At 58.5% G+C, this 25,376-nt stretch overlaps 1 protein-coding gene across 1 annotated transcript in view; it reads right to left on the bottom strand.

Moving 5' to 3' along the window:
• WNT3A (Wnt family member 3A) overlaps positions 1-23,464 on the bottom strand; it is a 38,265-nt gene extending 14,801 nt beyond the window's left edge. The window contains exons 1-2 of the mRNA XM_069467478.1: positions 23,394-23,464; positions 10,545-10,786 (exon numbers count right to left, since the gene is read on the bottom strand). Coding sequence (XP_069323579.1) covers positions 10,545-10,786; positions 23,394-23,464 — 313 coding nt within the window. The remainder of the gene's footprint in view (positions 1-10,544; positions 10,787-23,393) is intronic.
• Between the last annotated feature and the right edge of the window lie 1,912 nt (positions 23,465-25,376).

Genomic DNA, 25,376 nt, shown 5'->3' with positions numbered 1-25,376 from the left:
GAGGCCACGGACAACATGGCCAGGACTTTGTAAGGGCTGGACAGGATCCTGCCAGGAGAGCAGGGGGGCTGACCATAGTGGGGGTCCGTGATACGCTGAAGCCTGACCTACCTGAAGGTGGGTCCCTCGGTTGCAGGCGCTGGGGCTCAGGGCCCTGGCTGCTGGCAGCTGGTGGCCAGGCTGGGGCTCAGCCCTGGAAGGGGGAGCGTGGATCTGCCTCCCTGGCCCTGTCCTGGGACAGCTGACCACCTTCCCTTGGAGCTCAGGGCACTGCTTGTGCACAGCATTCTCCCCGGTGCTGGCCCACACTCTCCCAGCCCTTCCCCTCAGGCCCTGCAGCTCCTGCAGCTCTCCTGCGGCAGTGCTGACACCCCCAGCTCCTGCAGGGGCACACGGGACAACCATGACGGCCAGTCCGTTGGGCTACCCCCCACCCCCAGCATTGCTCTACCACCCAGCAGGGGATCTCTGCTCACTCCCCACCTGGAACTTGTGCATCCCCATCACCCATAGCAAATGCCTTCTGCTCCAGAAGCAGGGCCTGCTGCTGCTGTCGCCCCTGCTGGCTTCTCTGGCCCAGGTCTGCAGGGCAAATCCCACGCCCCACAGGCCAGGCCCTAGCCTGGTCTATGAGTCCTGTCGCAGCCCTCCCCTGGACGTGTCCAGCAAGGAGCACCTCTCCCTGTCATAGCTGCTGGTGCCCAGAGACTGGCCTCCGGGAGTTTGGGAGGGTCTGGGACAACGCAGGTCCCCTCACATGCTGCATCCTGGCCACACCTGGGACACACAGGCCACGCGGGAGACAGACCCTCCCTCCCTGGGTGTTCCAGTCTCCTGCCTGCCCACCCCGTACCTCGGGTGAGAGACCAAGGCAGGCTGCGGAGGGGACTGAGCCTTGGAGCCTGGCCACGGCCACCTGCTCAAATGGGTCAGGGACCTGTGGGTCACGGTGGGCGCTCCCGACCTCACAGTCACGTGGGGACCACCGCCTGTGCCAAAGGACAAACTCAATCCTTCCTCACCCGGCTTCCAGTGGGTGGGTCCCCAACCTTGCGGCTGGGCCGGGGGAGACGAGAAGCCGCCTCCGCCTCCGGACAGAGGGACGCGAGCCTCCTCCGCCGGAGCCCCCCACCCCGCCTCCACCGCGGCCGTGCGTTTGGGGGCGCGCGACGCCCCGGCGCCTCCCCTGCGACCGCGCTGTCCGCGTCCAGTTCCCGCGGCCCCGTGCAGGCCGCGGAGGAGCCAGGCGGCCGGGAGGGGGTGTCGCGGTGGCATTTGGTAATCACGCGGCGGCGGCGTCCTGCACAAAAGGCCCCGGAGCCACCTGAGAGCGGAATGCGGCCCGCGCCCCTCGGCGGCCGCGGCCCCTGACACCGCCGGGCGGCCCGCGCGGTCGGGCGCCGGGCGCACCAGCTGGGGCGGAGGAATCCGGCTTTGTGCGCCACTGTCACGCCGAGTTAGGCCCACAATGGCCGGCGATATTTTATATGAATTTCCCCCTGGTCGGTGATTAGGCGCTCGAAGGCCAGTCATAGCAACCTGGAAGTATGCGCCGCCCGCCAGGCCATCGGGCGCGAGGGGAAATCCCTATTCAGACGCTTTAATTCAACACCCCGAAGGGCGTGTGAATCGCCAACAGCATTTTCGCTTTCCCCTGGTGCTTAATCTTGTCGTCGTCGCCGGGATATTGTGCTCCCAGCCGGACGCAGCGGGGCGTCGGCCGGGGTCCCCCCTCCCGCTGCGGGGAGTTAATGATATACCGGAGAGGGGAGGCCGCCGGGCCAGGGGAGCCCGCCACCAGCCCCGCAAAGCGTCTGAAACGGCAACACTTTCCGCTGGGGGGGCGGTCAGGGGTCGCAACCTGGATTTGGGGACGCCGATCCCCTAAAGAGCTGCCCTCTCGGGCGATGTCCTGGCGCGCGCGCACCACCCCGGTGCCAGGCGGGAGGCGGGGGACCACCCCCTGAGGACTCCCGGGACGCTGCGGGGAGAGGACGAGGCTCCCCGACCCAGCAAGGTTAACAGGGAAGTCGGGGAGACCTGGGGGCTTGTCTTAGCACATGGCACACGCTTTCTGAGAACCTGGAGCCCGTAAGTCCCGCCGCCCCTTAACCTTGGTGCTCAGGGGGTCCTAGGGCACCGACCTGGGCTTTGGCCACCGTGTGCTTTGAGTGGGGTCTGCCTGGCGTTCACAGGGGAGGGACGACAGCCCAGCTCAGCCCAGGGCGGGGTCAGGGGCTGCAGCAGAGGCCACCCAGGTGAGTGAGGTCTCCACGGGGACCCCATGGCCAGAAAGAGCCCGGCCATCGCACAGCCGTGCGCCTGCAGGCCCCACCCGCCCGGGGTGCAGAGAGGCCAGCCCTGCTTCTCTGGGAGGTGTCCGTGGGAGCTGCATCCTCTTGCAACAGGGGAGGCTCCTGACCCCGGCACTGGGGCCCACGGGGGACAGAGGGCATTGAGTGTGTGGGCACAGGTGGAGGCTCCAGCATCGGGAGTCCCTGGGCTCTGGCCCTCACCCCCTCAGGGCCCCTGTCCACTTCTCTAAGGAGAACAGGCCCCAGCTGGCCTCCAGCAAGCCTGGTTCCCTGCAAAGCCACGAGTGGCCTGGCGCTGGGCCACTGTGTCCACTGTGCTCGCCTCTAGCTAGGTGTCCTCCTGGTATCGCTGCCTCCCAGGCGTGGCTGGCTGGCCCTGCCCAACCTCTGTGCCTGTGTCCTCCCACAGCCTCACCTTGCCAGAGGTCAAGAGGGGGCCTCTCCAGCTCTGCAGGGAAAGCAGGCCCTCCAGGTGCCCGGGGCCTGCCCCAGGGGCCAGATAAGCTGCACTGTATGCCCAGTCTCCGCACACTCAAAATTCCTCAAATGCTTTCTGCCCCAGGCAGGTTGAAGAGTCCTGCTACCTGTGGACCCAAGAGGAGAGAGCTCTTTGGAGCCTGGGCTCAGCTTCTGTGGCCAAACCCCACGGTCCAAGGGCTGGCGGCTTCTCCCAGATTCAGCCCCGTGGACTTGGCCTCCAGCCCCAGGCCAGGTGGATGGTGATCGGCCTGGAAGCAGGAGGTGTGAGCATGCGCTCCTTCCTTTATGTCCTCACATGCCCCACATGCACATGTTCACACAGTGCACACACACACATGTGCAGAGACATGTGCACACACAACACACAAACATACTTTCATACACACATGCACCCTCACATACAGATGCATGTATGCACACACATGCACACAGGCACACACTTGCACACTCACATGCAGATGCATGTATGCACACACGTGCACACATGCACATACATACACACTCACATGCACACTCACATGTAGGTGCATATATGCACATACATACACACACTTGCACACAGGCACATGCATACACACATGCACACTCACATACAGGTGCACTTGCACACACATGCACCCACACGATGCATACACTGAGAAGTACACTCACACGCACGCACACACAGCAGCCTGGGCCTCTCTGCTCCAGCCATGTTAAACTCTGTTCAACGAGGCCGACTCAGCAGGGGTGGCCAGGCACCCCGTGGTCCTTGCCACAAAGCCTGGGATGACCTTTGACACGATTAGGGTTGCCCTGACCCTAATCCAATCAGATTGATTACGGAGAGCATGGCCGGGGGCAGGCTGGGGCAGAGCAGGCCTCTCTCTGGGGTGCCTGGTGGCCCCTTCCTCCTCCCCTGGCCACCAGGACTCCAACCATTTCTGAGTCCCCCGGCAGGCAGTTGGGGGGGAGGCTGGGGCTTGCCCCTTACTATTTAAATCAAATCAGCCAGAGGAGGTGGGAGGGGTCCAAGACCACATTCATCCAGTGGAAAGAAGTGGGAGTATTGGAACAGAAGGGGAAAAGGGGAGAGCAGGTGGAGGGGAGGGAGCCAGAGAGAGCCCAGGGGAGGTGGGTAGGATGGGGTGGGGAACAGACCTCTGCAGAGGGGCCAGCGCAGGCAATGCCAGGTGCTGGAGAGCGTCCACCTAGGAACTGGGATGCTGAGGTTGCACAGTCCAGGTTCCAGCCTGCAGGTGGCTTTCAGGAAGTGAGGGGGCCCCCTACAGAGGAGCAGAGGACCTGCCCTCCCTGCAGGCTCCTGGCCATGTTACTGCTGGGCCCCACCTGGGGTTTCTGCTCACCCCCCAATCCCTGGGACCCCCCCACCTCAACCCCACCCGTGGTCTGACCTGCCCTCTGCCTACGGACGTTGGAGCCGGGCTGCCAAGGCTGGAGTCACCATTTTGCCATGGTGCCTTAGTTTCCTCATTTGTGAAACAGGGTCAGTGCAGCCGCGTTGGGTGTAATTAGGATTCAACTGACCACTGCATGTTGAACACTTAGTGCCTGGGAAGCACTAGATACTTGTGTTTTAAAGAAAGAAGGAAAGAAAATCCTTCAGGATACAGCCCAAGTGCCACCTACCCTGGGAAATCCTCCCGGGATCCCCCCAGGCATGCACTCCTGTCCTAGGCCACTCACGCAGCACATCTTTACTAAGCACCTGCTGTGTGCCAGAGCACACCGCTGTGCTGTCCACACATGTGTCACAAATGGCATGAGATAGAAGGATGCTGTCACACACCAGAGCCCTGGGAGACCCTCGAGGATCCCAGCTCTCATTCTAGGAGACTCCTGGATCTTCCTGGAGCATGCCCAGCCCTGGGGAGCTCGTCCCAGAAATCAAGAGAGGCAGCCATCAATTATAACTGGGACTTCTGAAAATCAGGTGTGTCCAATCCCCTGTTTTCCACAAAATTTAAGGAGGACCTAATAGAGTCATGTGCTGACAGACTTTTAAAATGTTTTGATGATAGGTCATGGTGTGGTTTTTGGCACATACAACTCTGAAAAAAAAAATCAAAGAATTGAGAGACACATAATAATGCAGCTCTTCCATTTAACCTATTTGTTTATGCCAACCAGATTTTTTACATCTGGATATATAGAGTTCAAAAAACAAGAGGGGGCCTCAGCTAACATCACACCCAATGGGGAAAGACTGATATCTGTTTCTCTAAGATTAGAAAGAAAACAGGGAAGGCCGCTTGCAACTCTCCCATTCACATGATACTGGAAGCTCTGGCCAGGGCAATTAAGAAAGGAAACAAAATAAAAGGCATCTGGGAAGGAAAAGTAAAACTATCTGACATGTAGAAAGCCCTAACAAATCCGCAAAAAATCTATTAGAACTGATAGGTGACTTCAGCAAGGTGACAGAACACAAGAGCCATATTAAAAATCAGTTGTGTTTCTACACACTAGCAATGAACAATCCAAAAATGAGATTAATGAAACAATTCCATTTACAATAGCATCAGAGAGAATAAAATACTTGGAAATACATTTAACAAAAGAAGTGCAAGATTTGTACACTGAAAACTACAAAATGTCTTTGGAAGAAATTAAAATAAATGGAAAGATATCCCATGTTCATGGATCAGAAGACATAATATTGTTTATAGAAAACTATTCCCCAAATTGATTGATCAGCAGATTCAACACAATTGCTAAAAATCCAAGCACCCACCTCCCTTTTTTTTCAGAAATAGACAGACTAATCCTAAAATTCATATGGAACTGTAATGCTCTCCAAATAGTCAAAATAACCTTGAAAAAGAAGAACAAAGCTGGAGGACTCACATTTTCTGATTTCAAAACATACTACTAGGCTACAGTAATCAAAAAAGTACGGCACTGGCATGAAAACAAGCATATAGACCAATGGAATAGAACAGAGAGCCTGGAAAGAAACCCATTCATTTAGGGCCAGTTGATTTTCAACAAGGGTACCAAGACCATTCAATGGGGAAAGAATAGTTTTTGCAATAGATGGTACTAGAATAACTGGATTTCCACATGCAAAAGAACATGACTGGACCTCTGACTCACATTATATACAAACATTAACTCAAAATAGATCAAAGGCCTAAATGTAAGAGCTAAACTATAAAACTCTTACAAGAGAAATTAATAGGAGTAAATCCTTATGACCTTGGGTTAGGCAGTTGTTTCTTAGATATGGTATCAAAAGTCAAGTAACCAAGGAAAAAAAAATAGATTGGACTTCCCCCAAATTAAAACCTTTTGTGCATCATAGGACGCTATAAAGAGAGTGAAAAGACAACCGACAGGATGGGAGACAGTAATTGCAAATCACATACTGGATAAGGGACTTGTATGCAGATTTTATAAAGAACTCTTACAACTCAACAACACAAAGACAAATAATTAAATGTAGACAGAAGACCTGAATAGACACTTCTCCTGAAAGGATACACATGAAATGATGCTCAACATCATTAGCCATCAGGGAAATGCACTTCATACCCCCTAGGATGGCTAGAATAAAACAAACAAACAGAAAATAACAAGTATGTGAGGATGTGGAAATCAGAGCCCTCATACCCTGCTGGTGGCAATGGAAAATGTTGCAGCCACTTTGTAAATGTTTGGCAGTTCCTCTACCCCTCACCAATTCTACTCCTAGGTATATACCTAAGAAAATTGAAAATACGTGTCCACACAAAAAGCAGTATTATTTTTAATAGTCAACATGTAAAAACAGGCTGAGTGCAGTGGCTCATGTCTGTAATCCTAGCATTCTGGGAGGCTGAGGCGGGAGGATTGCTTGAGGTCAGGAGTTTGAGACTAGCCTGAGCAAGAGTGAGACCCCGTCTCTACTAAAAATAGAAAAAATTAGCCGGGCGTGGTGGTTCACCTGTAGTCCCAGCTACTCGGGAGGCTGAGGCTGGAGGATCACTTGAGCCCAGGAGTCTGAGGTTGCAGTGAGCTGTGATTACACCACTGCACTCTAGCCCTGGCAACAGTGCAAGACTCTGTCTCAAAAAAAAAAAGTAGTAAAAACAACCCAAATGTCCATCAACAAAAGAATGGATAAACAAAATGTAGTTTATCCATAATGGAATATTACTCAGCTTTAAAAACAAAGGAAGTTCTGATATATGCCCATGTGGCAAGTACACCACACACACACACACACACACACGCACACACATGTCATATACACATGTACACAAACACCACGCAACATCCACATGCATGTGCACACACCAAACCACATATACATGTACACACATGCACGCATATTACACCACAACACATCCATGCACACATACAGTGCACCACAGCCCCCACACACATCCCCGACACACTCCATGAGCCACACCACCCTGGGACCTCACTGCTTGTGTGCACAGAGGTGGCCGTCCCCCAGGGGAGCCACGCCATGTAGTTGCCCCAACCAACAGCTCTGTGAAGTCAGCCACACTGCAATTATTCTTCCATTTTATGGATGGGGACGCTGATGTTCCAGGAAGTGAGCTGACTCTCATTCAAGGTCACAGCGAAGCCACCACTCGGCTTCCCTCAGCTCCAGCTTCTTTCCCTACGAGGACCCCTGACTTGTGCCTTGGAAACTTTCTCTTGGCCTCCTGCCCTCCTTCCTTCCTTCACATTCCAGCCGCTGGGTCTGAACAGGCCGTTCCTTCCTTCCTCGGGTATCACCAGGCTGGGTGGGGGGAGGCTGCGAAGCCTGGCGAGGGGGTCTGGGCGGGCTGCCACATTATTCGAGGTGTGAGCACAGAGGCCTAAGGGAACCGGGTGGGAGTCACAGACAGCAGGGGAAAGGGTGCTCCTGGCAGAGGGACCTGCAAGTGCAAAGGCCTCGGAGGTTGGACCATGATCCATGTTTGAGAAGCAGCCAGGAGACGGTGGGCAGCAGTGGGCTGGAGATGGGGACAGGGAGTGTCTTCGTCTGTGCAGGCTGTCTTAGCACAATACCATAGCCTGGGCGGCTTATACACAGCAGAAATTTACTGCTCAGTTCTGGAGGCTGGAAGTCCAAGCTCACAGCATGGCAGAGTCTGTGTCTGGTGAGGCCTCACGTTCTGGTTTACAGGTGGTGCCTTCTCACTGGGTCCTCACATGGCAGAAGGGGTGAGGGTCTCTCTGGGGTCCCTTTCATAAGGACACTAATTCCATCCATGAGGCTCCACCCTCATGACTTCATCACCTTCCAGAGGCCCCACCTCCTAAGATCATCACGTTGGGGATGAGGCCCAGCACCCCCAGGACTGCAGAGTCCTGGGCAGGACTTTCTCAACATGAGCTTCCCTGCCTCTGCCCAAGCAGCCTTCCCCCAGCACCGTGGTCTTCCCAGGTTTATTGTATAATAGCATCAAAAAGAAAAAAGTACTTAGGAATACATTAACCAAGGAGGTACAAGACTCATATCCTGAAAACTACAAAACATTGCTGAAAGACATTAAAGAAGACCTAAATAAACGGAAAGACATTCTATGTTCCTATATTAGAAGACTTAATATTAAGGTGGCAATACTTTCTAAAGCAACCTACAGAAGCAATGCAATCCCCATCAAAATCCTAATAGCTTTTCTTTTTGGCAGTAATGGAAAAGCTGATCCTAAAATTTATATAAAGTTGCAAGGGACCCCCAATAGCAAAAACAATCTTGAAAGGAAAAAACAAAGTTGGAAGACCCAGTCTTCCCAATTTCAAAACATACTGCAAAATTGCAACAATCTAAATAGTGTGGTATTGGCAAAAGGGTAGACATATAGCCCAATAGAATGAAATTGAGAGTCCAGAAATAAACACACACATCTATGGCCAACTGATTTTCAACAAGGGTGCCAAGACCATTCAATGGGAAGAAGCATAGTCTTTTCAACAGATGTACTGGAATAACTGGATTTGCACATGCAACAGAATGTGGTTTGATCCCAACCCCACACCATATACAAAGATGAACTCAAAATAGATCAAACACCTAAATGTAAGAGAAAAACTATTAAACTCTTAGAAGAAAACATAGGTGCAAATCTTTGCAACTTTAGATAGGGTGGTGTTTACTTCAATATGACATCTAAAAAGATTGGACTTCACCGAAATTAAAAACTTTTGTGTATCAAAGGACATTCTCACAAAAGCGAAAAGAGAACCTACACAATGGAAGAAAATATTTGCAGATCACATGTGTGGTAAGTATCTAGTATCCAGAATTTCTAAGGAACTCTTACAACTCAACAACAACAAAAGACAAGTAATCCAATTTTAAAAATGGGCAAAGGACTTGGAGACATTTCAAAGAAGATATACAAATGGCCAAAAAGCCCATGAAAAGATATTCACCATCCTTAGCCATCAGGGAAATGCAAATTAAAACCACAAGGAGGTACCACTTCACACACCACGGGATGGCTAAAATTTAAAACAAAACAAAACAGAAAATAGTACATGGAGAAATACAGTATGTGGAGAAACTGGAACCCTCGTACACTGCTGGTGGGAATGTACAGTGGTGCTGCCACGGTGGGAGGCCGTGTGACGGCTCCTCAGAAAGCTAAACACAGAATCACCCTGCCACCCAGCAATTCCACTCCTGGATATTCACCCCCAAAGACTTGAAAACAGGTGTCTAAACACACGCTCGCCCAAGAACATTCATGGCAGCATATGCACCGTGGCTGAGAGGTGGGAAAACGTGCGTGTGCATCGCCTGAAGCATGGATAGGCACATGTGGCCCGTCCCACAGTGGAACGTTATTCAGCCGGCAGAGGGCATGAGGTGTTGGAACCACGACAGCATCCACGGCCCTCGACAGTGTGGCCAGTAAGAGAAGCCAGACGCAAAAGGACACATCATGAGTGGTTCCATTCCCACTAAATGTCCCCAGAAGGCAAAGCCACAGGCGTAGATAGCAGAGCGGTGCCGCCAGGGGCTGCAGGGGGAGGGGAGTGACGGCTTCATGGGTACGGGTCTCCTCGGGGGACGAGAATATTTTGGAACCAGACAGTGGCGATGGTTGTGCCATTCTGTGAATGCACAAATGCTACGGGACTGTGTGCTTTCAAATGGCTACTTTTGTGTTGTGTGAATTTCACCTCAATTTTTCTTTAACAAAGGCGCTAAGATTGCCATTCTGTGTATGGCAATCTGTCTCTGTCTCTGTATCTTTGTGTCTCTGTCTCTGTGTCTCTCTCAGTATCTCTGTCTCTCTTAGTCTTTCTCTGTCTCTATCTTTCTGTGTCTCTCTCTGTCTCTGTGTCTCTCTCAGTATTTCTTTCTCTGTCTCTCAGTCTCTCTTTGTGTCTCTCTTCTTTTTCTCTGTCTCTCCATCTCTCTCTCTGTCTCTGTCTCCCTGTCTCTCCCTGAGAGGCCTCCAAACCTCTCCGTTCTCGTGGTGTTTTTCAGGTTTGAATTTTCTCTGCAAGACCCTGGCTCTGGCAAGAAGCCGTCCAGACCAGCCTCGGTCTGAGCATCCTAGGACTGTCGTCCACTTTCCTTTTGGGGGAGGGGAAGGAGGCAGGATCCCCAAATGATCCCACGGGGCCAAGTCACCCCAAGCTCCAGACATCCCCCACCTTGGGTGGGCTGGGGAAGGCCGCTCGGTGACGCCCCCCTGCTTGGGGTGCCACCTGCAGCCTCCCGGCAGACGGAAGGCTGGGCAGAGGCAGAAGGAGACGCATTCCCCGCACCCTCCTGCTCGGCCCCTCCCGTACCTTTGTCCAGCACGGGCCCGAAGATGGCCAGGCTGTTGTTGACGGTGGTGCAGTTCCAGCGGCGGCCGCGGAACTGGTGCTGGCACTCCTGGATGCCCATCTTGATGCCCTCGGCCACGCTGGGCATGATCTCCACGTAGTTCCGGCAGAAGCGCAGCTGCTTGGGTACCAGGCCCGGGATGCTGGCGCACAGGATGGGCTGGGTGCCCAGGGAGGAGTACTGGGGCCCGACGGCCAGGGACCTGCAGGGGAGGGTGAGACAGTGACGCGCCAGCCCTGCCCAGGGCGGGTGGACAGACCCGTTGCTTTAGGGACTCGAGTGCATTCAGAGGGGCAAGGTGGGGCTTCCACCCGGAAGGAAACCCGATTTTAACAAGAGGCCGAACTCTGCTCTCCCCTGTACCCGATGCTTGGCTCAAAACACAAACTGTCAAGATTTGCAGCATGAAGTGGGACAGCCCCAGGCTCCCGCTCTGCTGGGCTGCAGGGAACCTGCTCGCGCAGGGGCTGCGCCGGAAGCCACTGTGAGCTCAGAGACCCAAGAACTTGGGGACCGCAGGGCTGGCACAGGTGAAGGGGGCGCCCCGAGGATAGACGCACTGGATCTGGGGTTCCTGGCGTGGTGGGCACAACCCGGGGGCAAAAATCACTGCCGGACTCTTACCCACCACGAGAGCCCAAGAGCACGGTTTTGGCTGTCTACCCCAGAGACAGCAGCACACAGGTCCACGGTAAGACATGTTCCAGAATCTTCCCCGGGCTTCAGACGTGAGGGCGAGAACTTGGAAGCTACCCACGCATCCGTCCATAGGAGAGTGGAGGAGCAACAGTGCTTTGCCTCTGCCGTGCCACACTGCACGGAGGTTAAGAAAAATGGGACGCAGATCCACAGTGGGGGGTACGGGTCCCAGCCGCGGGATGCCGAGACAGGGCCCTCCGCCACCCTCCACGTGAGACCCAGGCCAGGCAAAACTCATGCCTGCGGGGAAGAGTCGGGACAGCAGCTGCCTCGCTTCCTCGTTTTTGCAGGTGGGGAGGGAACAGCTCCCAGGCTGCACTCTGCTTTTGCAAAAGGCATCAGCCCTCTACCTGTGCCTGTGAAATTAGTGTAGTTAAGTTTTAAAGTAATTACAATACCAAAACTGTAAGAGACAGTCTCTTGGCGGCACCAGCCCTGCTCCACACTTCGGGTGTGAGCCGTGGCTACCCCATAGAGGACCGATAGGCAGGAAATGTTCCCGTCATCGGGGAGGTTCCGCAGGGCCACCCTGCTCCAATGGGCCCAAGTGTTTTTGTGTTTAATTGGGCTGTTGGCGTTTCACATCAAAACGAACTGAACCACACTCCTAGGCTCCTGCATTTTTCTGTACAAAATCGCACATCAATGTATTTACTTATTTATTTAGAGACAGAGTCTCACTCTGTCACCCAGGCTAGAGTGCCGTGGTGTCATCATAGCTCACTGCAGCCTCGAGCTCCAGGGCCCAAGCGATCCTCCCACCTCAGCCTCCCCAGTGGCTGGGACCACAGGTGCAGCCACTGTGCCCTGCTGGGGCTTCTGTGTTTAAGCCGGGACCAGTTGGTCACCCCAGGTGTGAGTTGTGGGTCCGCGGGGATTTGCTGTCCAAGTGCTGCATCATTTATGTGTGTTTGAAAATTTTCCGGTTGGAATGTCGTGGGGACAAAGATCTGAGCATCACAGCTGGGTCTGGGAGTGCATCTGAGCAGGGCTGGTCCCAGGTCACAGCTGGCGAGGGGCAAAGGTGTCTGTCCATAGGAAGGAAAACGCCATGTGTTGAATGTGTTTGTTTACTTGAGACTTAGAATGAGTGGAAAGCAAAGGAGTCTGTTCAGATAGAAAGAAAAAGAGGAGTCTCTGTCTGTGAATAGGAACTGCCTCAGGGGACGTGGCCAGTTCCAAGGGATCCGTTCTGGGGGCTGTCTGTGGTGGGGGCAGAGGCAGAGGGCTCTCTGCCCACCCCCAGAACCCTACAACCTCCACAGAGAGCTCAGAGCCAGGGGACACCTCGGTTCCCTCCCTGCCTGTGGGGCACAGTGGGGTGGCCTCTGGGGAAAGCGGAGAGGGGTCTCGGGCGCATCCTTGCCCAGCCTCCTTCCTGGGGCGATGCTGAGTCAGCGGGCTCTGTCCCCTGCCCCGCCCTCCTCCTGGGCAGGCCCTGGCTTGCGGCCCTGGGAGAGCATGGCCGGCCCAGGTGCGGCTCCCCTTCTCCCGCAGCTCTGACTGGGTCCCTGCTGCCCGCGCCCTCCTGGACTGGGGCGGGCGGTGGGCTTCCCCTGCGTTCTCCAGACCCCAGCACCTCTCGAGTTCCTGGAATTGCTTCCTGAACCGTTTCTCCATCTGACAGAGAGCCTGGCCCCCTAGAAGGCCTGGCAATGCACCATGCGGGCCCTGCCCGGGGAGGGCAGAAAGCTGGGGCACGCTGCTGGGTGAGGGAGCGGGGCCTTGAAGAATCACTTGGGTTATTTAAAGAAAATCATATAAAAAGTCCAGGCTGGGTACGGTGGCTCACTCCTGTAATCCCAACATTTTGGGAGGCTGAGGCAGGAGGGTCGCATAAGGCCAGGAGTCTGAGACCAGCCTGGGCAACACAGCAAGACCCCATCTCTACAAAAAAATTAGCTGGGCATGGTGGTGTGTGGTTGTAGTCCCAGCTACTCAGGAGGCTGAGGCAGGAGGATCGCTTGAGCCCAGGAGTTGAGGCTGCTGTGAGCTGTGATGACACCACTGCACTGCAGCCTGGGTAACAGAATGAGACCCTGTCTCAAAAAAAAAAAAAAAAAAAGGCCAAACTGGGCATGTACTATCCTCCCCCCATTTCGTCCCCAGAAAGCCTCCAAGATCCAAATTTCTCATCCAAGGAGAACTTAGGTGCCCCAGAATGTATGAATGGTTGGAAAACCATGACCCATAGCCTCTTCCTCCCACACCCTCCTGGGTCACCCTCCCTGGGACAAGGGAAGCAGAAAGAAATTGTTACAAGGGACAGAGCGGAGAGGAAAGCCATGGTTCCGAGGAAGCAGGAGGCTGACACACAGCTGCGCCGAGCTTCTAGCACGTGAGTGTGTGTGTTTCATGCTCCCGCCACACGGCAGTTTCTGGGTATCCTGAGAGCAGAGACCACATTGTGTCATCTCCACACCAACCGATACCGAGGCGAGAGTTTCTCCCAGCGACAACGTCCCAGAAACTACGGCTGCTGCTTCAGTGTGTCCCCTCCACTCCTGGACAGGGCACAGCCCCACTGCTGGCAGGGGCCGGTGGACACAGGTGATGTTCCTGTCGTCTTTCAAAACGCCAGGTGGGAGCTGTGACCGGAGGCGGCTCAGGAGCACCCGTGTGACGCCAGGTGCGCCGGCTGCACCCGGGCTTGCTGGCCGGCGGCCGGGCGGGGTGAGCGGAGAAGGCGGCGGTGGCCGCTCGCCGGGTGAGGAGACTGTTCCCTGCCTCACCCCGCGTTCTGTCCCCTGAGCCTCTCCAAGCCCAGAATTCTGATGGGCCCCCAAGCCCCTCCCCGAGGCCCAGGACTGTGCGAGTGACGGGCGCCCTTCACATCCGAGGGCAGACGACCTGTGCCCGTCCAGTCACACGTGTGCTTTCGGAAGTCGGCCAGGCCCAAAGCCTGGGGATTCTGCAGGCTCTGAGGAGGACAGGCACCACCGAGGACCAGAGCGCAGCCCCGGAGCTGAGAACCCCCCGGCGACATCCAGCTGGTGCTCGGGGACCTGGGCCTACACACAGCCCCAAGGAACTGGCCCTTGGTGATCTGGATGGGGCCGGCGGCAGGCTCTTCCTCAGCCTCTTGGCCTTGCAAGACCCCGGGCAGGAAACACAGGGAGCCCACCCAGACTTGCCGCCTGCAGGGCTGGGAGCTGTGGGAGCCCCTCGGGGTGCGGCCGCCTGCCACGCAGCGCCCGCTGGGAGTTAAGGATTCGCCATCTCCCTTCCCTCCGCTTACAACAGATTTCCTCGGCTTCCTCTGAGTCCCAACACCGTCCTGGGCCCAGAGAGACAGAAAGGGACGTTAGGTGGATGCCACCACCTCAGACACCTTGCGGCGCAAGCTCCGGGATCCGAGCCAGAGCCACAGCCGCCTGCCACCGGGTCCTCATCGCGGCCTTCAGAGAGCCCGTCCCTCTTTCTCTCTCCACCTGCCTCCCACCACTCTGGCACCTGTGCCCTTGAAAGGGCGTCTTGCTGAAGCCGGTATTTCTCCACCATGTCCCCGGCATCATTGCCCGGGCCCCGCTTGCTGGGGTGGAGGGGCGATCCTTGGGGTCACTCACACAACGGGCCAGGGTGTCCTGGTTCAGGCTCAGGCAAGCGTGGGGAACAGGAGGAGCTTCTAATCAGTTATGTCCCCATCCCCGTTCACTCCCTGGATGCCATCTGTCCGGGTTGCAGTGAGGTCTGGACCCTGCCTCAGGGCGGTGGGTGGGCCCTGCCCGGTCCCCAGGGAGGGGCTGAGGCCGCCCGCCCTCCTGCACCCATTGCCCGCACCGCGCCTGTGATTCACCCGGTGAGGAATACATTCCACCCCCCCTGCGGCTGCCAGCTCCATGGTGGGGCCGGTGTCCCAGGAACTGTCCACATCCCATGTTCAGCCGCCACCCGGCTGAGCAGCTAGAATTTTAACTGCCCGGCGAATGTCACACCTGGTGTCCCTCTGGCCCTGCAAAATCAGTGTCCCCAGGGAATGCACCCCTGCCCTCCGGAGCTACCCCACCATCTCTCGCTTTGTGCCTTTCCCCAGGAATCCCAGCTCCGGAGGGAACTTCCGCTCAGCAGAAAGAGGCCAACGGCGGGGTTCGGCTGGCTGGTGGATTATAGCGCTTCAGTGCCACAGAGCCTCACAGAACTGTCTGGACGGTCCCAGAAATGCAGAAGATGGTTAGCAAATTTCAAAAAGCAGAACACAAGCTGTTTTGATCCTTACAAAAAACGGGAAAAGTAGCTAAGATCATGGGCTTGTCTTTGCTTCCATGTTTTCATTATTGCTATTAGTTATTTTTTACCCTCAATAATACTTTGTTTCGAAGGGGAGGCCATTCATGGTCTTTGATTCAGAACACGTGTGGATGCAGTTTGGAAAGTGCCCCAGTGGTCTCCAGACCCACGGAGCCGGCCCGTGGCCAGAGCCCGTGGGAGCCACGCCCGCAGCCCGCAAGCGCTAATGGTTTTTCTTCCTCCCTCCCTCGCTCCTGTTGAAAGGCCGGGCGCCTCGCCAGGGATATACACAGCAGAGACGCTGGCTGTGACATGCAGGCCAGGAAAGAGGCTGGCCCAGGACTAGGAGGCGGGCGGCAGGCCCTCCCAGCCTGGGCCACGCTGTCCTCCCCATCACGATGGCCTCGGCCTCTCTTTGGTTCCACGTGCATTTCCCTGTCCTTGGGTGCTGGCACTGCGGGATATTAGCTACTCCTGAGGATGGCAGCTCAGGGAGAAGGCAGGGGCCCCGGTGAGGCAGGCACAGAGCTCTCCCCTGTCGCCGTGGGTGTCCCGAGAGCCCACTGGATCCGTTTCCACCATTCCCTTGCAAGTCTTCCTGGGGCCGGCAGGCTCTGAGGTTTCTCAGTCCTGGCTCCGTTTCTCTTTGCAGTAGAATTCTGCAGACTCAGAGCATTATGCATCAGGGGCATAGCCTGCATGTTTTCTTGGGGAGACGGGGACTCCGGCAGCGAGCAGGGGATGTAACAGCAGTTCTCCACGTGCGCGTATATCCAGGCAGGGAGAGGGGGCTCTGCAGGGAGGGGCCCTGCAGGGGTGCTGAAGCCCATGGCATCCGCTGGGCCTGGAATTCAAGATGTGGGCTCCAGCTCCAGCTCTGATATTCACTTGTTTGTTTCTTCTTTCTCCCTCCCCTCCTGGGCCTCAGTTTACCCCGTCTGTCAAATGAAGTGGTTGCACCTTTTCCCAAAGCTCTGAGAGAGGAGGGCAGTAGTGGATGGAACGGACGGGGGCGGCTCCCAGGGCTCCACCTAGAGGGGCTGGCACGGCCCAGGCCTGCCCCCTTTAGTGACGGATCTGTGCCCCTCGTCTTGCTCAGCCAGCCACCTTCCCGGGACCCCCCTGGCACTTGCTCACCTCCTCCTGCACTGTCCTCTCGGGTCTGGGGCAGGGGGATCCATCTCCTGAGGCCGAGGGCCCCGTCTTTTCCTTCCAGAGCACAGAGGTGGGAGCCAGGGGGCGAGAAGGACGTGTGCGGCTGGGGTCTCTGCCACACACGGAAGGTCTTGGTTGGGTTGGGGGGTCTCTCCTTCTCAAAGCCTCTGGAGGAAACATCCTGTCCTGAATCTTTGCCTTCTAAAATCAGGGCTTCACCGCGGCCAGGGACGAGCCTTCTGTCCTCAGACCCTGGGCTTGGGGTGTTCGCCCATCAGTGGTAACATCCCCTCAGCTCGCCTCTCTGGAACGCTGTCCAGGGTGCAGACCTGCCTGAGAGACCCCCAGCCGGGGTTCTGGCTTCCCTTCACGCCCTCTTGGGGGGGCGCCCAGGAAGGGGAGCAGCCAGGAAGACCACCGCCAGGTGCCGGAGCCCCTCCTGAGCTGAGGCAGCGTCCCCAAGACCTCGGGTCCCCAGGTCCTTCCCGGGTGTCAGTGTGGGGGGGCCTCCCGACCCCGTCTCGGGCTGCAGGGCCCTGCCTGGAGCTCTCCCAGCCGCGCCTCCTCCTGCCCTGCCGGCCGGGCTGGGATTACTGACACATACTTCGAGCGAGTCCTGGCAGGCGGCAGGGGCTCCCGTGCCCGCGGCCATGCCTTTGCCAGCTTTTCCTGGGCGGCGGCAGCACGTTCCGCGGGGCAGGAATGTGGAAGCACCAACGTGAGAGACACCTCCAGGGTGTCACCTGGGGAGGCCGGGAGAGAGACTGAGGCAGAGGCAGCGTCCCTGTGCTCCAGCTTCAGGGCTGTCAGGACATACTGAATCGGGGCCTCCTGTCCCCCGAGCTCAGGCTGCTTAGACCAAGGTCTGTTTTTCATCGAGGTTCTCTTTGTTCATTTATTCATTCGTTTGCTCGACACAACCTCACCGAACGGCAATGGGGGACCCAGAGGAAGGCCAGCCCCAGCGACACAGGTGCCTAATCGCAAAGGGCGGGACAGGTCCCCCTTTGAACAGACGGCAGGCGAGGGCTGGAGCCGTTCTCCACAGCCTGACGGCCTCTCTGTGCCACGCCGGGCCGGAGCCTGGGCCCCGGCTGAGTGAGGTGGGAGGGGACACGGCAGGATTCGGGAGGCAAGCCCAGGTGGGCAGAGCCACGTCGGGGCCCTCTGTGTACCGGGGACCCAAGCCTTCCCTGCGAGACTGAGCCCAGTGCTCTCACACTGAACTCTGTTTCCTCAGACTGCACCTTGTGGGGTTGGGGGTTTTGTGGGATGTACCGGAGGACTGTCAGCTGCCCGAGTGACTGGGGACCGTCCAGCTGTCCCTTGTGAGTGGTGTCTAAGGGATCCCTTTCTCTCAGCCAGCCTCACTTCCTCCCAGGGCCTGCTACTGGCACCGGCCCACCTCCTTAGGAAGCCTTTTCTCACCCTGAGCCAAGATCTGCCTCCTTGGCACCTGCAGCCTGTGCGCCCAGCCGACCCCTGTGGAGCCGCACCGAGGTCTCAGCCCCCTTCCCCACCCGGCCACCACCGCGACACACCAGGCGGGTCCCCTGACCATCACCGCAGCCGCCACTCCAATCCTTCAACTACCAAAGGGGGCAAATACAGTCTTGGTTGGTTTGTTTTTTAACTTCCAATCCATTATTATAAAATACACAAAAAGTGTTGCCCCACTGTCAAACTGCTGTAAGGTTACCAAGCACTTTTAAACTTTTTTTCCCCCTAGCACTCTGGGAGGCCGAGGCAGGAGGATCGCTCGAAGTCAGGAGTTCGAGACCAGCCTGAGCAAGAGCGAGACCCCGTCTCTACTAAAAAATAGAAAGAAATGATTTGTACAGCTAAAACAATATATATAGAAAAAGTTAGCCAGGCATAGTGGTGCATGCCTGTAGTCCCAGCTACTCGGGAGGCTGAGGCAGGAGGATCGCTTGAGCCCAGGAGTTTGAGGTTGCTGTGAGCTAGGCTGACGCCACGGCACTCTGGCCTGGGCAGCAGAGCGAGACTCTGTCTCAAAAAAAATAAGTAAATAAAAATAAATTTAAAAAAAACCCTTTTTTTCCAATTTCCATTCTTATTTCTTCATGGACAGGCGACCAAGCGTTCACAGATGGGCTCTGGGCCGTCGGCCACGTGTTGCGAAGTACCCATCGGGTTTTCTGGACTGAGACGGCAAGTCTGAGCCGGGAGAATGGAGCTTTCCAATCCCGCGGGCCGGAGGTTGGCATGAGGGACTCAGCAGAAGAAGCGGTCACCAAGTGGTCACCACCCCTAAGATCACACTCATTGGGACTGTATCTATTCATCCTGTTCTTCCTGCTACAAAGGACTCTAGGAGGTTTATGCAGAGAAAACAAAATCTTTAAAAAAGGAAAAGGGCAACCAGCCCAATGACCTGGCGGGAGAACCCGAGCCCCGGGCGGACAGGGCCCCCAGGGCACCAAGCGCAGGCCTGGCGCCCTGGAAGGGCGTGCGGCGGATCGATATCCGATATTGATCCTGGTCATCGTGTGGGACAGGCCGTCCGATTGCAGATGCTGGGCGTGTGGCCACTTCTGATCTGGCCCCTTGGGAAAGGCTATGGTGTTGGGGGTTCTGAAGATGCAATGTTGCCCCCAGCACCCCAAGATTCCACCCCACCAGAAGGAGTCAGCCTGGGGTCTCCACTCCTCTCGTTTTATGAGGTAGTTACTGCTGTCCCCAGTCCCAGGGGGACAGAGACCGAGAGACAGAGACTGAGAGACACAGAGAGAGACAGACTGATAGAGACAGAGAGGGACAGAGACTGAGAGAGACAGAGATGGAGAGATAGAGACAGACTGAGAGACAGAGACACAGAGACAGAGGGAGACAGAGAGACAGAGGCAGAAACAGAAACAGACTGAGACTGAGAGAGACAGAACATGGAGACAGAGACCCAGAGAAAGAAAAAGACAGATGGGTTCGGAGAGAAGGGAGGAGGAGGAAGAGGAGGGAGTGAGGGTCGTGCCGTCCGTCCCTGCCCTGCCAGGCTGGGCTCTTTCGGCCCCCGCTCAGCCACGCCACAGCCCACTCCCTGCCTGGTATGTCCAGTGCCCCAGCCTGACCCCTTTCCTTCCCTGGCACCCCCTCTGTGGGTTCTCGCCCACCCTCCCCACCCCCACCCCGCTCCCTACTGCAGTGAGGCCAAGCAGGACCTGCAAGACACGAGTGTGAGGGCCCTCGGGGCACAGCTGTGCCCTGTGCCCTACGCTGGGGAGGCAAGGAGGATGCAGAAAGTGGGGGGCAGGTGATGTCTCAGCAGGGCCTTTGGGGGTGAGGGTCTCCCTCCAGACCAAGCAGGGAGGGAAGAAAGGTTAGCACTAACTCCCAGGAGGCTGGTTGTGCCCAAGAGGGAGGGCGGGCAGGCTGGTGAGAGACCATGAAGGGTCCCATGTGCCCAGCAGAGAAACGTGCAGCTGGCCCTACAGATATGGGTTCACTGATTGCTCCCATCCCAGGGACTCGGGCACACGGCTTGGAGGGACACCAGGGGACCCTGGGAGGAAGCATGTCCAAGGCCATGGAGCTGACCCAGCGGCAGGCAGAAGGCCACGCACAGCCCCACATGGCACTACCCTGGCCCAGCCTTTGTGCCCGGGGAGCCCATGGGCGCAGCAGGGACGGGCAGGTGCGGGAGCTTGCCCTGGGCTGCGAGGTGGTGGTGGCCTCCGTCGCGCCAGGCCCTGCAGTTGGCTTGGGCCATGGGGAGGGGGAAACACAGGCTGACCTCTAGGGCCTGGCTAGGGCACTGGGGAGATTCCAAGATGCCATCAACCCGACCCCGGGAAGGAGGAGGGAGTGCTTGGTGCCCGTGGGGAGCACTGTCTCATGAGACGTGGGACTCCTTTCAGCCAGGGGCCTGGTCCTCTGTTCTCACGGCTCTTCCATCAATTCTAATCCTACCAGAACTCAGCTGGGACAAGGGGACTGCAGGGGTGGGGGCCGTGGCCCCGTGGCTGGTCAAGTACCCAGGCCTTGGTCCGGTTGCCCCTCCCGGCCCCATGCCCAGCTCCCTCTGTCACAGGAGGAGCCCAGAACAGACCCTCCCAGAGGTCTGTGTGGCCATGGACCCTTCTGATCTCAGGCCGGTGTCTCTCTGCCGCTGGGAGCACTGGCAGGCAGGGTGGGTTAAAGACACCTCCGGGCGGCCGTTCCCACAGGGTGCTGCTGTGGCGGGCAGGGCCGCCAGCTGCCGAGGCAACACCTTCCACCCTCCCACCAAGGCCCACTTCAAAAGCCTAATGACTCGACTCCCAATTTGGGCTGTTTCCTGGTTTTGTTTCTCCAGGTGAGGAGGTTGCCTGTCTCCACTTTCACTTTCTTATGCAAGGGATGTGTTTGGGGACAGGGCAATCGGCTTTGCTTTACAGAGAAGGAGGGTGGAACAAACCGGCCAATTAGGGAGGCTGAGGATGAGGGTGAGAAGCTATAAAGAGACCCCCTCCCACAGGCCTGCTGTGCGCCCCGGAGGGAGCCCACCCCGCCGGGGCCAAGGTCCTTCTCTTCCCCCCACAGGGTGATGCTTAATGGGGGGGGGGGGCGGCCCAGGCAGGGAGGAGCAGGAGAAAGGGGGAGACGCCCCCAGCTCTGCCAGGCAGAAGCTGTGTGGGGAGAGAGAAAGTTTCCCCTTCCCAGCTGTGTAACGTGGCAAGCCAGGGGGCTCTGTGACAGTCTCCTTCCCCTTTAACCTGCCTGTGCCATGGGGACAGCACACCCCTCCTCCCGTCCAGTCTGCGGAGGGCAGAAAGGGCATCAAGGAGGCCGGAGGGAAGCCCCCTGGTCTGCAGAGCACCGGCTCCCGACCTAGCGGCGCAGAGAATCCCTAAGTGTGAGAAGCCCACAGAGCAAAGTGGGGTGTGGACGGGTGGAGGGTGGTCTTTGCCACACCCACCCCGTCAGCATTAGGTGCGGTTCCCCTTCTCCCCAGGCCACAGGGCTGCGGGGACTCTTGACGGGAAGGGGTCGAGGGAGGCGGGACTCTTCTTCCCTCTTCACCTGGGGACGCCCGGTGGTACCCGAGGCTGTCCCGGGGTCCATTCAGGATGGAACACCTGTGGTCCAGGTGAAAGCGCGGTACACACGCCTCGCGGGTGGACCCTCAGGGGCAAAAGGACAAAGGTCCCGGGGCTCCGGGCAGCCAGGAAGCTGGTGACCTTTAAGGGCGGAGCGCGGGGGCGAAGGCGCTTCCTTTTGCGCCCAGGAATGCGGCGGCGGCGGGTTCTAATTAGAAGCCTGGCGGAGCTGGCAGCCCTCGGTGCTCCCTCGGACGCGCTGCCCCCGGCTCCCTGCGGCCCGCGGGACGCGCGTCAGGGTCCCCCGCGCCCCGGGGCTCGCTGCCCCCGCTGGCGCTCAGGTAGGCCACCCTGCGCCTTGCGGGTGCCGCCGGGGAACCGGAGCACTCGGTCCCCGACGCCTCCCCGCCTCTCCCAGGCTCCGCGACCCGCCCCGACCCGCCCGGCTGCGCCCCTACCCCGGCAGCCCCCGCTCCTGAACCATCTCGAAGAGAAAAATTATTATCGGATTAGATGTACTTCGGCTCGCTCTGTCTCCCCCCTTCCCCTCGGCGTAATTATTATAATTCCAGGCAAGCCGTCGGAGACGGTTCCTGGGGCGGGGGGAGTGTGCATGCTTGTCGGGAGGCTTCTCTCCAACTGCGGGTCTCCACCAGAGGCGGTGCGCCCCGGCCTCTCGGCGCCCACTTTCCTCCAGCTTGCGTTCATCTAACCTCGGACACCTCGGCGCGCCCTCAGGTCGGGGCTGGGGAGACTCCTTCCTGTGGGGGCTCCGCAGAGCCACGCACCCTCGAGGAAGGGTCACCCTGACTCTCCCTTCCCCAGGCTCTGGCCGGTGGAGGCGCGAGGCCCTTGGGAACTCTTCCTCCTGCTTAGCGGAACTTGCTTGCCAGAGTGAGGAGGGTCTCACCGCAGCGTGCCGCGTCTCTCGGACGCGGGTCCCAGAGCCCCTCGCTCAGGAGCCCTCAAACCCCTTGCCTAACTCTGACCTTACCTCTCTCTAGAGCAGCCCCTCCTTGCCAGGCAGATCCAGGCAGGGGGCTTGCAGAGGGGGGCCCCTGGGCACCCCCGCGCCCTCACTGCGGCGGGGAGGCGTGCAGGGCCGGGAGCTGGCCCCAGTGCGCCCTGCCGCCGGCTCTCCGCCACTCCCCGCCCGGTCCCAGCTGTCTTTACGTAACTGCGCTACTCCGAGCTGTTCGGTCTTGTCTCACCGACTTTGTTTTAAAGCGTGTGTGTGTGTGTGTGTGTGTGTGTGTAAGATATGGTCCTTAAGGAAAGTCTCCGGTGAATCTCCCTCCAGCTTGTCCTCCACTCTCGCCTGTCCCTCGGCCTCGAGCTGCCTGTGTCCTTGGCATTAGTGCGGGCCGACCCCCTTCGCGCCTGTCCACAGCCCACTGCTCGCCCTGTCCGACGCCGGGGGCAGCTGAGACCTTCACCGTCACCCCACCCCCGCCCAAACCCAGGCCCGGGAATCAATTTCCCCGGAAGCTCTGCCACTCGCGCCCCGGCCGAGGCCCGAACAGGTCGCAAGTAGCCGTCCAGGAAAACCAGCCGCCTGCGGCACGCCGAGCGGAAGGCGCCGGACGCGAGCTCCGGGCCACTGCGGGGTCGATGCCGGAGGGGACGTCTGTTGGCTGGGCGGTGGTGGTGGGGCGGCGCACAGGGGCAGGGGCGACCGCGGGTAGGCTCACTCACCACCAGATCGGGTAGCTGCCCAGCGCCTGCCTCAGGCTGCAGAGGAATAAGAAGTATCCGAGCGGGGCCATCGCCGGGCGGGAGAGCGCGGAGGGCCGGGAGTCCACCCGGAGAGCGTGAGCGCCGGGGCGGGCCGGGCCCTGGGAGCTGGCGCGGCGGCGGCGCTGGGCCCTCCTGTGGCCGCTGGGTGCGCGGGGTGCGCGGGGTGCGCGGGTGCGCGGGTGTGCGCGGGTGTGCGCGGCCTCCGAGGGCGGCGCTGCGCCAGGTGGGCCGGCGGCCGGGCGGCGGGCCGAGGCCCAGGGCTGTGCTGGGCGGCGGGGGCGGGGCAGCGCCGCGGGGGGCGCCCGCCGGGGCCCGGGCCCGGGCGGGGCAGGCGGGGGCGGGCGGGGCCCTGGGAGCTGGAGCGGCGGCGGCTTTGGCCCCTCCTGCGGCTGTGGGTGCGCGAGGGTGTGCGGGTGTGTGCAGGGTGCTCGTGCGCTTAAGGGTGCGCGGGTGCGCGAGGTCTGTCGGGGGCGTGGGTGTCCAGGTGTGCGCGGCGCCGCGCCAGACCTGCAGGCAGCTGTGCGGCTGTGGGGGACCCAGGGCTGCGCGGTCTGAAGGCGCCCTCTCGGAGCTCCCGGGCTGCGCCCCTCGGGACTCCTGGGTTTGGAGCCCCGCGCGCTCTGCGCTCCTGGTGGGACTCGAAGTCCCCCTCTCGCTCCTGTTCCTGCTCTGTCGCGCGCTCTGACTCTTGCCCTCGAGATGGCTGGACTATCCATCACCCAGTCCATGGCAGGGGGGACTTCTGTCCGAGGCGGGTCCCTCCGGCCGAACCCTCTCGGTTGGGTCCAGGGCTGCCCGAGAGACTGGCGGACAGAGAGGAGCCGGGGTGGGCGCGGCCTGCCCTGGGGACAGAGGCTGCAGGTTACCGCTGGGAACGAGTGGGGCTCTATCCATGACGCAGGGGTTAACCCTCTACTTTCTCCCCCACGCCGCACTAGGGAAGAAGACAGTGGACGCCCCTGAAGCCGCGGGGGCGGTGCGGGGACCCCCGATCTCCGCGTCTGCCCAGGGCTGCCTAGCCTGTCCTGCTGGAGGAAATTCTGACATTTTAGGTAAGGCATATGATTTTCCTGCTGGGAAGGGAAGACCAGAGAGGGAAAGTGACTTATCCAAGGTCACACACGGTGACTGACCAATTCCCTAGCTCTCAGCCATTTGCATATTCCTTTGTAGCCCAGGGAGACACCTGGGGAATTTTGTAATTTGGGGAGGAGACGCGTCCCCAGCTTCCCCCTGGGGCACCTGATAACAGGAACTTTTAAGAAGCACCCTCCCCACCGGCAGCCGTCCCCTCCGCAGCAACACCGTGAGGTAAGCTTAGGTAGGAATTCTTGTCACCGTTGTGGAATTCAGGGACAGGCTCTGGGGAGCTTCCGAGAGCTAGCAACAACAACTGCAGGCTAGGAAATGATGTCTCTTCTGTGGACCGTCCACTCCCCATTGTGTGCCCTGCAGAATGTGGGGGGGGGGGGCACGGGAGAGGCCGGGGGGCCGGGGCTGTGGCCACTTGTGTGCAGCCTCTCCGGGGAGGGGAGGGCTAGGACGTCCACTTGGGGTTAGTGCTGGCTGGAGAACAGGAGGCAGCCCGCATCCCACTGCCGTGCCTTGGTTTCCCCATCTGCAAAGGGAGCCCGTGGGGCTGGGGACGCCGTCCCCAGGGGTCACCTGGGGAGCCCCTGCCTGAATGAGGAGTGACAGCCATTCTCTTAGAAGGAAAGCTCCCTTTCCTTGGGATCCAGTTCTGTCTGCGCATGCCCAGCCTGCCCACCCCTGCTCCGAGCCCCTCCACACCCCCTACCCTCCCAGGGAAGGAGGGAAGACTTCTGGAATGAAGCAGGGGTGGGGAGGGAGGGGAGGGAGCTGGCTGGTCCTCTGGACTTTCCCTCTCTCAGCGAAAATCCCACCCAATTATCGCATTACTGGGGGGAACCTGGGCTCTCC

Source organism: Eulemur rufifrons, chromosome 4, assembly GCF_041146395.1.
Source record: "Eulemur rufifrons isolate Redbay chromosome 4, OSU_ERuf_1, whole genome shotgun sequence".
Classification (NCBI taxonomy): Eukaryota; Metazoa; Chordata; class Mammalia; order Primates; family Lemuridae; genus Eulemur; species Eulemur rufifrons.
This window is presented reverse-complemented; position numbering and strand designations above follow the sequence as displayed.